This window comes from Panthera uncia (assembly GCF_023721935.1).
Source record: "Panthera uncia isolate 11264 chromosome C1 unlocalized genomic scaffold, Puncia_PCG_1.0 HiC_scaffold_3, whole genome shotgun sequence".
In the NCBI taxonomy this organism is placed as follows: Eukaryota; Metazoa; Chordata; class Mammalia; order Carnivora; family Felidae; genus Panthera; species Panthera uncia.
Genome location: NW_026057584.1, coordinates 21,045,635 through 21,057,767, shown reverse-complemented (window position 1 = coordinate 21,057,767; position 12,133 = coordinate 21,045,635). Strand labels below are relative to the sequence as shown.

Sequence of the window (12,133 nt, the reverse complement as noted above, 5' to 3'; positions counted from 1 at the left end):
AACAGAATTTCACGATTAGTGGAAGAACTGAAGAGTTAGGGGGGGGATGACCCACAGAGAAGAGTATTGTTTCTGAAGCCGAAGAAGGAGAAAGTACAGAGAAAAGGGGATGGTTAAGTGCTCCTGAAAGGTCAAATAGAATGGGAACAAAGGATTGGCAATTAGAAGGTCATGAGTGACTTTGGAGAATAATTTCAGTAAGGAAGGTGAGGTCAGTAGCTGGATTAGATGGAAGAATAATTGTGTTGTAAGCAGCGAAAACACCAAGACTATTATTTCATGACATTTAGAGGTGAAGGGAACGATCTAGATAGTAATTTATGGAGAGAGGGGGAGAAAAAGAAATATTTTGTTTAGGAAGGCTGAGAGGGGAGTTTATTTGGAGGATAAGGGTATGAATTCAGAGAAGAAGGAAGATGAAGATAAGATACAATAAGAGAGGATCCACATAATGAAGTTTCAGAAGAGGTTACAATATGTCTGACCAAATCAGATGTGTACAGTGTGGCCTTGAAGTGGGTACAGGGGCGCTTAAAAAAATCTGGGGGCACCTGGGTGGCTCAGTCAAGTTAAGCGTCGGACTCTTGATTTCGTCTCAGGTCATGATCCCAGGGTTGCGCTGGGCATGGAGCCTGCTTGAGCCTGCTTGAAACTGGCTCGCGCTCTCTCTCTTTCTCCCTCCCCCTCCCCCCTCCCTCTCCTCCCCCTCCCTCTTCCTTTCCCCCTTTCCCCGCTCTCTTGCTCTCTTGAAAAAAATAAAATTAAATTAAAAAATCTGAAATAGGAATAAAGTAGATAACAGTCTTTTTTTTTTTAGACCTAGTATAGTTGTTTATTTTTCTTTACTGCATATTCCTGTGGACATCATAGCGTAGTTCAGTCAAGAAAAGGTATTCCATTGTATACATCTGAATTTATCTGACCAAACTATGAAAAAAAATTAAGGATAAATCAATACATGATCAATATATATTGAAGAGACTCAAAAGCAATGTGAGCCAGGCACAAATGGTGTTCTAGGACCACTGTTTTAAATATGTTCATTCTGGTAACAACTGAGAAGAGTTAACAGAACCTTTTTAATTTCTGGCATGAAGAAGGATGCAGAAAAAAGAGGTTAATGTTTTCTATCATATTATCAGTTCCAAATTATAATAATAGTAATTCCTACTCAGGCTTTAGAAACACTAAAAATACTCCGTATGTTTTCTGTTCAGTCTATATGTTTGATCTAGTTATCAGCTATAGGGTCCCAGAGTAAATTTTTATAAGCACAAAACTTAATCAAAACTCAAATACTAAATAAAAACGTTACAGCGTTAGAGCTCAGAAGTTTGCTGAGTCGGATAATCTGTAACTGCCAACAAATAATTTCATTTTTAGTAACATTGCTAATAAAGGTGTGCTATCTGCCAGCTAATAATATAGGTTGTAAGCATGGTGGAAACAATGTGTAATTTAAAGACAAAAGGACTTTCTTTCTTTTTTTTTTTTTAATTTTTTTTTAATGTGTATTTATCTTTGACAGAGAGGGACAGACAGAGCATGAGCGGGGGAGGGGCAGAGAGAGAGGGAGAGACAGAATCCGAAGCAGGCTCCAGGCTCTGAGCTGTCAGCACAGAGCCCGACGCGGGGCTCAAACTCACAGACCGTGAGATCATGACCTGAGCTGAAGTCAGATGCTTAACTGACTGAGCCACCCAGGCACCCTTCTTTTTTTTTTTTTTTTTATGTTTATTTATTTTTTTGAGACAGAGAGAGATGGAACATGAATGGGGGCGGGGCAGAGAGAGAGAGAGAAGGAGACACAGAATCCAAAGCAGGCTCCAGGCTCTGAGCTGTTAGTACAGAGCCCGACGCGGGGCTCAAAGTTACAAACCGCAAGATCATGACCTGAGCCAAAGTTGGACGCTCAACCTACTGAGTCACCCAGACGCCCCAGGAATTTCTTTTTCTTAAGTGGATAGCAATCTTCCAAGTACAGTTGAACTTTGGACACTGGAGAGGAGTGGAGAGTTAGGGTGCTGGTACCCCATGCAGTCAAAAATCCAGTGTAACTTTTGACTCCCTGAAAACTTAACTACTAATAGCCTACTGTCTACCGAAAGTCTTACCAATAACAGCAGTTAATATGTGTTTTATATGCTATGTGTATTATATGATGTATTATAGTGAAGTGAGCTATGGAAAAGAAAATGTTATTAGGAAAATCATAAGGAAAAGAAAATGCATTTATAGTACTATGCTATAAAAATCTGTGCAGGGACGCCTGGGTGGCTCAGTCGGTTGAATGTTCGACTTCATCTCAGGTCATGATCTCACAGTTCGTGGGTTCAAACCCCACGTAGAGCTTTGTGCTAACAGCTCAGAGCCTGGAGCCTGCTTCTGATTCTGTGTCTCCCTCTCTTTCTGCCCCTCCCCTGCTTGTGCTATGTCTCTCTCTCTCTCTCTGTCTCAAAAATAAACATTAAAAAAAAGGTCAGCGTATAAGTGGACTCGTGCATTCCTGCTCACATGTTCAAGGGTCAGCTGGATTGAGTTCCACTGGGAAAGTACACACATGTTGGCTTGGTTAACGCAGCGTCTTTCTCCCTAGGCAGCAGCAGTGGCACTTTCCTCCCTGATTCATGCTTTGGATGAATTAGACATGGTGGCCGTGGTTCGATATGCTTATGCCGGAAGAACTAATCCTCAAGTTGGCATGGCTTTTCCTTATATCAAGGATGCCTATGAGGTACAACCCACAGGTCTTTCAAGTTAATTATTTTCCCTCAGTTCCTTTATCCCAAACAGTGCTTCTCAGCTATTACTGTGCATGGGAATTACTTGGTGATCTGATAGTGTAGGTCTGGGGAGGTGCTTGAGACTGTGCGTTTCTTACAAATTCCCAAGTAATGCTGATGCTGTTGGTGTGTGAACCACACCTTCAGTTGCAGTGAAAAAACATAAATTGTAAAAGTAGGTAAGGAACTTATGATTAAATCAAATCGATGAAAGTTAACAATAAACCTTCTGTTTGCTCAGTCCAGTGACCTCTCGGTTCTTACCCTTCTTGATTTTTCAGAACCTAATGGGGAGAGAGAGTACCCTCATTTTTACAAATGAAGACTATGAATAAAGGTCGAGGCTATGATTTTGTTGTGATCCTTGAAAAACTCAGTTCAGACTCTTAGAGAACAAACAGGCTTGACAGAGGGAGGTGGGGAAGGGAGGGTCTGTACTAAGGAGGGCACTTGTTGTGATGTGGTTGTTGTATGGTAAGTGATGGATTGCTGAATTCTCCCAAAACCAGTATTGCCCTGTATGTTAACCAACTAGAATTTAAATAAAAATTTGAAGAGAAAAATTCCGTTTATTTAGGGTTCTCCTGTTCAAAATATAGGCCCAGATTCTTTACCACATACTGTTTCTCAGAGAACTTTTCTGTGGTAGAAAAGAGAAACTGGAAAAGAGAAGGCAAAAGTCCTGAGTTCATGCTCAACCTTCTAGACACCACACCCTTCTGATTTGTTGTATTAGTCATGCATTTTGCAGATATTCTTTGATAGTCTTTCTTTTAAGTATTTCTCTTATGTTCGATATTCTTTGTACTGTTAATTTACAGTTGTGTACAACTGATAACAAATCAAAACACTTTACTTACCATGTACCAGACTTGAGTTGTCTGACTTTTGTAATACTTCAGTTGTGCCACCTTCATGGTGTTTGAGACCAGTTTTATATTTTTTCCATTAATTTGGTTGTTTCTGCTTTTACTTCCTTTCTTTCTCATTAGTGTTTAATGTACGTGCAGCTGCCTTTTATGGAAGACTTGCGACAATATATGTTTTCATCCTTGAAAAATAGTAAGAAATGCACTCCCACAGGTGAGTTTATTTCCATTTGCTCATTAATTGCCTCTAAACACACACTGTTCTTGGGAAATCACCTGTGTGCAGTCATGGTTGGGACCAGGGGATTTCCCAGAGTGGAATTGCTTGGATTCCAGTCACGCTTGTACACAGTGATGATGAAAGTGGGGCATGATGAAAGTAGGTATAGGTTTGCCCTGGACTCTCCAAACACTATCTTGTTTCCCATTTCTGACTTAGAGTTTGTATCTAGGGAGCAACTTGTGGGAAATGGATGTACATTCTCTGGTTGTGAACCAGTTTGCCCTCTGCTGAAGTGAACTGATGTATAGTGTCAAAGCTGTGACTTCAGTGTCCCACATAAAATACGATGTAACTGTCTTTGAACTGAAAAGTAACAGTGCTGGAGATTAACTTTTCTCTTTGCCTTTTCTTTGTAGTTTACAGTAACAGTTCCAGTCTCCTTGTTCCTTGTTTCTAGGAGTTAACGATGGGCTTGATCAGAAAAGGACTTTATTAAGCACCTGGCTACAAATGTCAGGGTGCCACACAGAATGATGCTCACAGATACTGTCTTTGAGAGAGCTCACAGTTTAAGGCAGTTGCGTAAGATATCATAGTGGGCCAAATGTGATGAATATACCAAAAAGAACACACAAAAAAATGAGTAGATGTTTTAGTTTGAAAGTTTAAATCTGTGTGACATTGTAGGATTAGGGGGTTGTGAGATGAGTCTCAGAAGTGGGTTCTTTCTGTTTTTTTTTGGTTAGATCTGTTAGGATCTGTGTGCAGTAGAAAAGCCACGAACCAAAGGGGGCCTAGCACTGTGTCTTTACCTTCTAGAAATGAGTCCCTGTGCATCATGGCGGAGCCAGGCATGGACTTGAATGTATAGAAGCCTGCACTGTGTTTACAGTATCATTTCTCTACATTTTGATAATTTCAAATGTTAAATGCATAGACATTTAAAAAAGAGAGCTTTATTGAAAAATTATCATATAGACATATAAACCATTTACTCCGGATCTAAAATATTCAGTATCTTTCTGCCTTGCTTTATTTCCTTTGTGTTTGTGTATTATTATTTGCATTTTCTCCATTGCAAAATGGATCATTAACCCTGTTTGGCACGTGTCCCAAGTAGATGTTTATGTAGAGGTATGCAATTCCAATTATGTAGAGGTCTTGATAGTAGCTTGGAGTAGCAAGTAACAGCCACTGAACGTTCCCACACACAGGTGCAACCTCCTCCCTATTGCCAGTGGACCCTGCAGTAGTCAGCTTAAGGTGGTGATGGCTGTGTCAGCTTGAGGTGGTGCCAGGTGGTAAGGTCTGAAAGCTCCCCCTGGAAAGTCTGAAACTGGGATAGAAACGTATCGTGATAAATATCTATAAGCTCTTTCTTTTTGTAGTAAAAGGGATACTTGAGAAGGTGAAGAATAGAAGCCTAGTAGGCTTTTTAGGAGCTGCTTATTCTCTTCCACCTTTTGCCGACTGGCTGTGAATGGTCCAAAAATAGCACTTCAGCTTTTAACAGCTGAGCTGCTGTGTGAATCAGCAAAATGGAAGTTATACACGGTAGTTTAGGTAGAAGCGTTTTGGAGAGTTGCCTTTCATCCACGTTGCTTTGGACTGCCATTTTTGTTGAGTCGGTAGATTTTTATTTAAGAGCAGTTGCTTTCTGTTAGGTATTGGGAGGGAGGTAATGAAGAAGTTGTCATGTTTCTGCTCTCAAGGGTCTTACAGTTTGGATAGAGTGAGGTAAGACGTGTGCACAGGTGTGCATACAGGCCATATGGTTTGGGAGAGGAGAGAGCTCATTCTGACTTTTGGAGATTGAGAAGGAGTCTACTCCCTCTGGTCTACCAGTGTCTTCCCTTTGGGTTTTTCTGTCTTCCTATCAAGTCAGTCTGATACAAGTTTTAGGAAATCCTGGTAAAGCTTATGCCTTCTCACCAAAGGTATTTTCTTTTCCATGTTTTTCTCCAGATAATTACTAATTTTTTGAACATACTAACTCATTGAATACTGAATATTTTGAGTCACTGTATGGAAGATGGGTTTTGTATGGCTGTGGTGCTTCCTTTGGAACAAACTTTTGCTTTCAATATGGTATTATACTGTGAAAGTTGACCAAATGGTATAGCTAGATAGGACCTAAGAGACCAGCTACTCTAAATAGCTCTTTTTACAAAAGAGAAAACCAAGACTCAGTTTAGTTAAATGACTTGCAGGACTAGAGACTATTTTGGCCAGGCCTGGACTGTGTAACTTGCCAGTATTTCTGTATCTGTGAATGGAAAGCATTTGTTTTAGTGTAGAACAGTGGACGTAATCATTTTTCCTTGGCACTGCTCTGGTTATCCTTGTTTTAGAGGCTCAGTTGAGTGCTGTTGATGCTTTGATTGACTCCATGAGCTTGGTAAAGAAAGATGAAAAGGAAGACACCATTGAAGACTTGTTTCCAACCACCAAAATCCCAAACCCTCAACATCAGAGGTTGTATCAGGTAAGAGAGGGAAGATGAACCAGTCTTTTTTTTTTTTTTTTTAATGAGTGAAAAATTTTTTAAATGAGTGGGTGAAAAGAGTGTAATTGGCCACAAGCATTTTTGTCCTCTGAGGGCTTCAGTTGCTTTATTTAATAAAAGAGTAATACCTTCCTCTTCTACTGAAAAACATAAAAATACTTTGAGCTGTTGGAGAGAAAGAAGTAAAGTTAAGATACTTGAAAAATTCTTTTTTTTTTAGGAAGGCCAGTTTGTTGGGTTTTTTTAAGGCTAGTTTTTTCATAAAGAGCAGATTCTTCTTCATGCCTTTTCTAGGCTTTTCTCCTCTATTTTATGTGAATGAGACTTTTCTTTGGTTTTTATATGCAAATAGGAGAGTTTTTTGTGACCTTATAATAACATTAGAGAAGTGTTCCAGTACCACATTTATCAAAAATTTCATAATTAAAGGTAGCATAGAGGTCGGATAAAGAGGGTTAGTGTTAAATTATTAAAGAGTGACTAAAACACAAAAAAAACGTAAAATAGGTATTTCTGCATCTTGGACCAAAGGAATTGGAAGGTGGCGACTGGATTAAGGGCAGCTGGGAAGGCTGATAGGCGGGGCTGACTTGTGCTGAGATAGGGAGTGGATGGACTGAAGGAATGTTCCAGTCCCGGATGAAGTTGCTGGCAGTAGGACAGAGCCCTCTCTGAACCCCACAGAGCTGACAAACATCACAAGCAGCTTTTTCAGGCGAGGTCTTCCTCACTGAGGAGTGGAGGACCTGCTCTTGCAGGGGCAGGGGCAGGTAGACATGTGGGGAGGTGAGGGAGAGACAACTCCTTGTCCCTTTTGACTCCTTTCTCAAAGTGACTGACTCAAGTGCATATCGGGGCCTTATGTAATTTTGAGGGATCTTCTACTCAAAAGGAACTGCCTGTTTTTTTGATGCTTGTAATTCCTTAAGTAGTGAAAACAAATCTTTTCCTCAAAATTAGAATATAAAGCTTAAAAACTTACCTGGCAGGAGAGATACCTGATTGTGAAGGTGGTTTTCCCAGGGTGAGGTTTATCTATTGCACTTTGGATGTGCTGACCCCTGTGATTTCCCCAAATGTGGGAAACTCAACTGCGTAACTTGTGGTAGTGGGGGACTGTGTTAGCACTTTCCCCTGGTTTTAAAAAAAAAAAAAAAAAGAGTATAAAGCTTAACATGTAAAGCGCTGACTCAGTGAATGCTCTAGTATTCTAAGTGCAGTCAAGTACATGTTACTTGTGTAAACTTCTTTCGTGTTTTTGACAAGTGGACTTCAAGACTTGAAGCCCTCTGTCATTTGCAGGGAAGGGAGGAGGAGACCAGTTGGTGTGGAAAGCTTGCAAAAACATTTGATCACCATGGTGGAAAATAGAAACTTCTAATACTTGGCAGATTTATCTAGGGTGTATTCCATCTGCCTTCAGTAAATGTTTATTGGGTTGATGAACAGATAACAAGCCATAAGCACAGGTATGGTTACCTTTCAAAGTAACAATAGCTGCAAACACTGGCAGCTTTGATTTTCACAGTTTAGCAGCCTTGCTTGCTTTTGTGGGGGAGAGTTTCTAATATGGTTTGTCTGTATAAAGAAATACTATTGCTATGGCGTTTATAAATTGAATTTACTTTTTTTTTAACACGTATTTATTAAGTACTAACATTGTGCCGTGAGCTAAAGATACAATAAGCTCACTGCTTAAAGCCGCCCCCCCCCCCCGCCCGCGCCCGCCCAGAGGAGTAGAGACGTAAAACCAATAGGTACAACAGTGGTGGGCACAAAACCATATGGGGAAAAGAGAGATTCTTGCACGTGGGTGACTTGAGGAAGGCTTCACTGAGGAAATGTGACGAGGACACACCAGGCAAAAGAAGTAGCATGTGCAGAAGCACGGAAACAGGAAGAAGGGTGCTGGATTTGGGAGTCTCCAGATCGTTCCATTTGGCTGGAGAAGAGGCTGTATGGGGACACGATGGAAAAGAGGGCAGGACAGCTCAATAGCAGGCCGGTCGTGAAGAGCCAGTCGCTTGCACGTTGCCCTGTAGGCAGTGGGAAATCACAGGATTTTGTCCGCAGGTGGGTGACAGATTTTTAGAAAATAGCTCTCTGGTAGTGACATGGAGGTGCAGCAGAGACCAGTTGGGAAACTTGCAGTGGCCCCCATGAAGGCCTGAGTTCAGGCAGTGACAGGGAAAGCGGAGAGGGAAAATGTAAAGGCAGAGGAGACAGGACTGGAGGGGCTGGGTGTAGTTGAGGAATAGGAATTAAAGATAACAGGATCCTAGCTTGGGTGCCTGAGGGACGGCATCACTGTTAATTGTGATGGGGAATATAGAATGAACACACTGAAAAGGTAGTTCATGTGTTTTTGCAGGTGTTAAATTTGAGCCGTTGGTTGGCTATCCTGGTACACACACCCACACACCCAGTAGGAAGTTGGAAATAGGGATGCGGAGCCCCAGGAGAGAAGTCAGGACTAAGTACATGGATTTGGGAGTCCTCCCCACTTGGGTAATAGAAGTGAACAAGATCGCCTAGGGAAAGCGTTGCGTGAGAAGAAAAGAAAACAAAGTCCTGCACACCAGCGTGTGAGTGAATAATTAGGAACAGCCAGAAGAAGGGTTGTTAAAAGACAAATGAACCGTTCTTATTCTCCCCTTCTCCAAAAAAAAAAAAAAAAGGTAGAAAGAACTAGGAGAAGCTGGTGCCTTGGAAGGCACAGGGAGTGATCCATGTCCGGAAAGAAAAAGCAAGTTTGATGCTGCTCACTGGTGAGTGATGGTGAGCGAGCATGACGAAGGGCCGTTAGTGTCTGCATGAAGTCTCTGCTTACATTGAGGGCCCAGCGGCGGTGGAATAGTGGGGTGGGAGCAGGAGAAAGCTCTACTGATGGAGGGAAGGAGAGAGGATACAGGAAGCTAAGTAGGATGGGGGACCTAGGAAGACTTCCTTAACCTCCTTTATAAATGAAACATTCATAGCTGAGAGTGACTCAGCTGGGAGTAGGGGGCAGAAGGAAGGAGAGGTTACCCATCAGTTTGTTGATGAGGTTAATTTAATTCTAATTTTACAAAGAAATGCTGAAGGGGTGCCTAGGTAGCTCAGTCAGTTGAGCATCTGACCTTGATTTTAGCTCCGGTCATGATCTCACAGTTTGTGAGCTCGAGCCCCGCGTCAGGTTCTGCTTCTGCGCTGACAGCACGGAGCCTGCTTGGCATTTTCAGTCTCTCTCCCTCTCTTTCTGCCCCTCTCCTGCTTGTACATACATGCTCTCTCTGTCTCTTTCTCTCAAAATAAATAAATAAGCATTTTTTAAAAAAAGAAATGCTGAGAGATACACTTTTTGTGTAGAGTTACAACTGGCTTTTAAACCATTGATGCAGGGTTGTTAAAATCAACATGCTCGTAACATCAACATGCTCGTAACTTATGAGCTAATCATGTGGCCTGCAGGGTTTTTTTTCTAGTCTTTTTCAAATTACAAAAATCACATCAAGGAATAACAGTTGCTTAAAAGACAAATTAATAGGTTTAAGAGTGTAATGTCAGCTTCTCTGCTATTAAAAAGTATTGCATTACTTTCTCATTACCTCAGTTTTTTTAATGAATTGAGATTTTTTTGAGTGAATGAATTTGATAAGTATCCCACTTAGTTTTATCTAAAGTACGACCTTTGAAAAAGTAGGAGTGGTTGATGCTTTAGCACATCTCCTGTAGATTATTACCGACTTGCGAGTGATGACACTGTTTGAAAGAACTGTCTAGAGTTCCTACTGGAGTGTTTTTCTGCGGGGAGGTTGTGTAGGATATTTGTCCATTTGTTGTAGTTGTTGCCTCAGAGATGTTGAGTGAGTATCAGCGAGTCTTCCAGAGTATATAAAAGGTCGTCTGCTGTGTTGGGTTACAGCTTACGTCCTGAGGGCTTTCTGAGCTTTGCAGATAATGTAATGACCTGAGGGAGAGCACTGTGAATTAAGAACTGTGCACAAGAAGGTTGGGGGTAGATTCACAGGGTTTGGAGTCACTTCAGTTTCCCCTTTTGCTTCACATTAAATGAGCTAATGTTGCTGGTGCTCAGGGGAAAGTGGAGTGATTAGGAAAGAGGAAAACAGACTCTGAGACGGATTAATATACTGTGGAGAAGGACGAGTGTGGTCACTGTGTTGAGATGAGATGACAGAGCAGCACATCAGAGTTCTAGAAGCCGTCAACTCAGGTGATATTTACTATCTAAGTTTCAGCTTTTTGTTTTTGTTTGTTTGGTCTTTTTAGAATGGAGACTTCCAGCCTCACGTTTCCTACAGGGTAGGAAAGCAGTTCATGAGGTGCTATAAATCCTATACCTTGTGATATGAAACAGTGTTTTGAACTGTAAGAACTTTTCAGCTCCCTGGATTTTTTTTCTTTAAAATTATCAGTGTGCAAATCGTTTAAAGGTGGGAATAGTAGGACTCGTGTTCTCCAGCCTAACTTTGGGATGATTCTCTAGCAAAAGGAAAGGAGAGGTCCGTGATAGTTGCATTTTGCTCACCTTCCTGTACTCCTTTTCGGAGTATTCACTTTTCTGGGCAGACACCAGCACCGCTACAGGCGGGCTGAGCAGACTGAAAGCGGTACGGGTGACCGAACGGAGGAGGCTTGCTGTCCGGATTTCCACTCATGTGCGCCGCGCAGGACCTGGCCTGGACCCTGGCCCTGCTCTTGGTGCTGCTTCCCGACACTTGTGTTAACAGGTGGAGTCCCGGGAAGGAGTACTTTAGTCCTTCGGCCAATACCTATTAGGTGCTTATTGTGTGCCAGGCACGGCTTTTAGTACCTGGAATTCAGCACTAAACAAGACAAACAAGATCTCTTCTTTTAAGAGGGAAGGTTAAATAGTAAGTAAACTACAAAACTGATCATGTTAGATACTGACAAATGCTATGAAAACTGTAAAACAGGGGTAATGATAGAAAATCGCTGGGTGGCAGGCTGGGCGTGGAGGGGTTCCTTCACAGTGTCCAGGTAGGCCTCTCTGAGGAGATCATAGTTGGGCAAAGAACAGAAGGATTAAAAAAAGGCTCAACTCTGTTGAGATCTAGGGGAAGGCCGGTGAGGCAGAGAGAGCGATAAACTCAGGACCCAAAGGCTAGCATGAGCCTGGCACCTGAGGGAAACAGGCAGGGCCCAGTGTAGCTGGGTTGTGACGAGCAAGGAGGAAGGTGGCAGATGAGGGAGGCGTGCAGGAGCCGTGGTGTGCGTGACTTCTTAGGGTCACAGTAAGGGCATTGGCTGTACAGGATACTGAAAGTAGATTTGGGGAGACCAGTTAGAAGGTGACTGGTGGCCCACGCAAGGGGGGGGGGATGGTCCCCAGACGAGAGTGCTGGGAGAGGAGATGGACAGAAGTGGGTAGACCGGTGGAGAGGAGCCCAAACTGAGCACTCTGGGGAGGTTTGGGACAGACCAGCATTCTCATCTCTCTCGCAGATTTCTTCCTGGGACTCACCGAGCATAGTGGCTCTGTTTTAGCCCCGTTTCATCTACCACACGTCGTTTTCTAAGATTATGCAAGGGGGAAAGCAGTCTTCTGAAGGGAGGTAAAAGGATTCGAGGCCCTTGGAATTAATGTGTTTTAGAGAACCCCACATATTGTCCAGGTGGTGGAAGCAGCAGCCTCTGTTTATAAGATGAGCCTCTGTTCTAGGAGGCCTCCCGCTGATGGTGCCGCTCGGCTGAGATCCGGTTGTAGACACTGCTGGTGTCCTGCAAACCA

The 12,133-nt window shown here is 42.4% G+C and overlaps 1 protein-coding gene and 1 non-coding gene across 4 annotated transcripts in view; both read left to right on the top strand.

The window, feature by feature from the left end:
• Positions 1-12,133, top strand: part of XRCC5 (X-ray repair cross complementing 5) — a 90,115-nt gene that overhangs the window by 27,973 nt on the left and 50,009 nt on the right. For all 3 annotated transcript variants that reach the window (XR_007454288.1, XM_049614937.1, XM_049614938.1), the window contains exons 11-13: positions 2,597-2,734; positions 3,776-3,866; positions 6,227-6,360. Coding sequence is in view for 2 of the 3 variants with exons in the window: in XM_049614937.1 (XP_049470894.1) it covers positions 2,597-2,734; positions 3,776-3,866; positions 6,227-6,360 (363 nt within the window). In the remaining variant the exon portion in view is untranslated. The remainder of the gene's footprint in view (positions 1-2,596; positions 2,735-3,775; positions 3,867-6,226; positions 6,361-12,133) is intronic.
• LOC125912027 (U1 spliceosomal RNA) lies at positions 7,356-7,518 on the top strand. Its single transcript, XR_007454593.1, has one exon. It is a non-coding gene; the product is annotated as a U1 spliceosomal RNA (small nuclear RNA).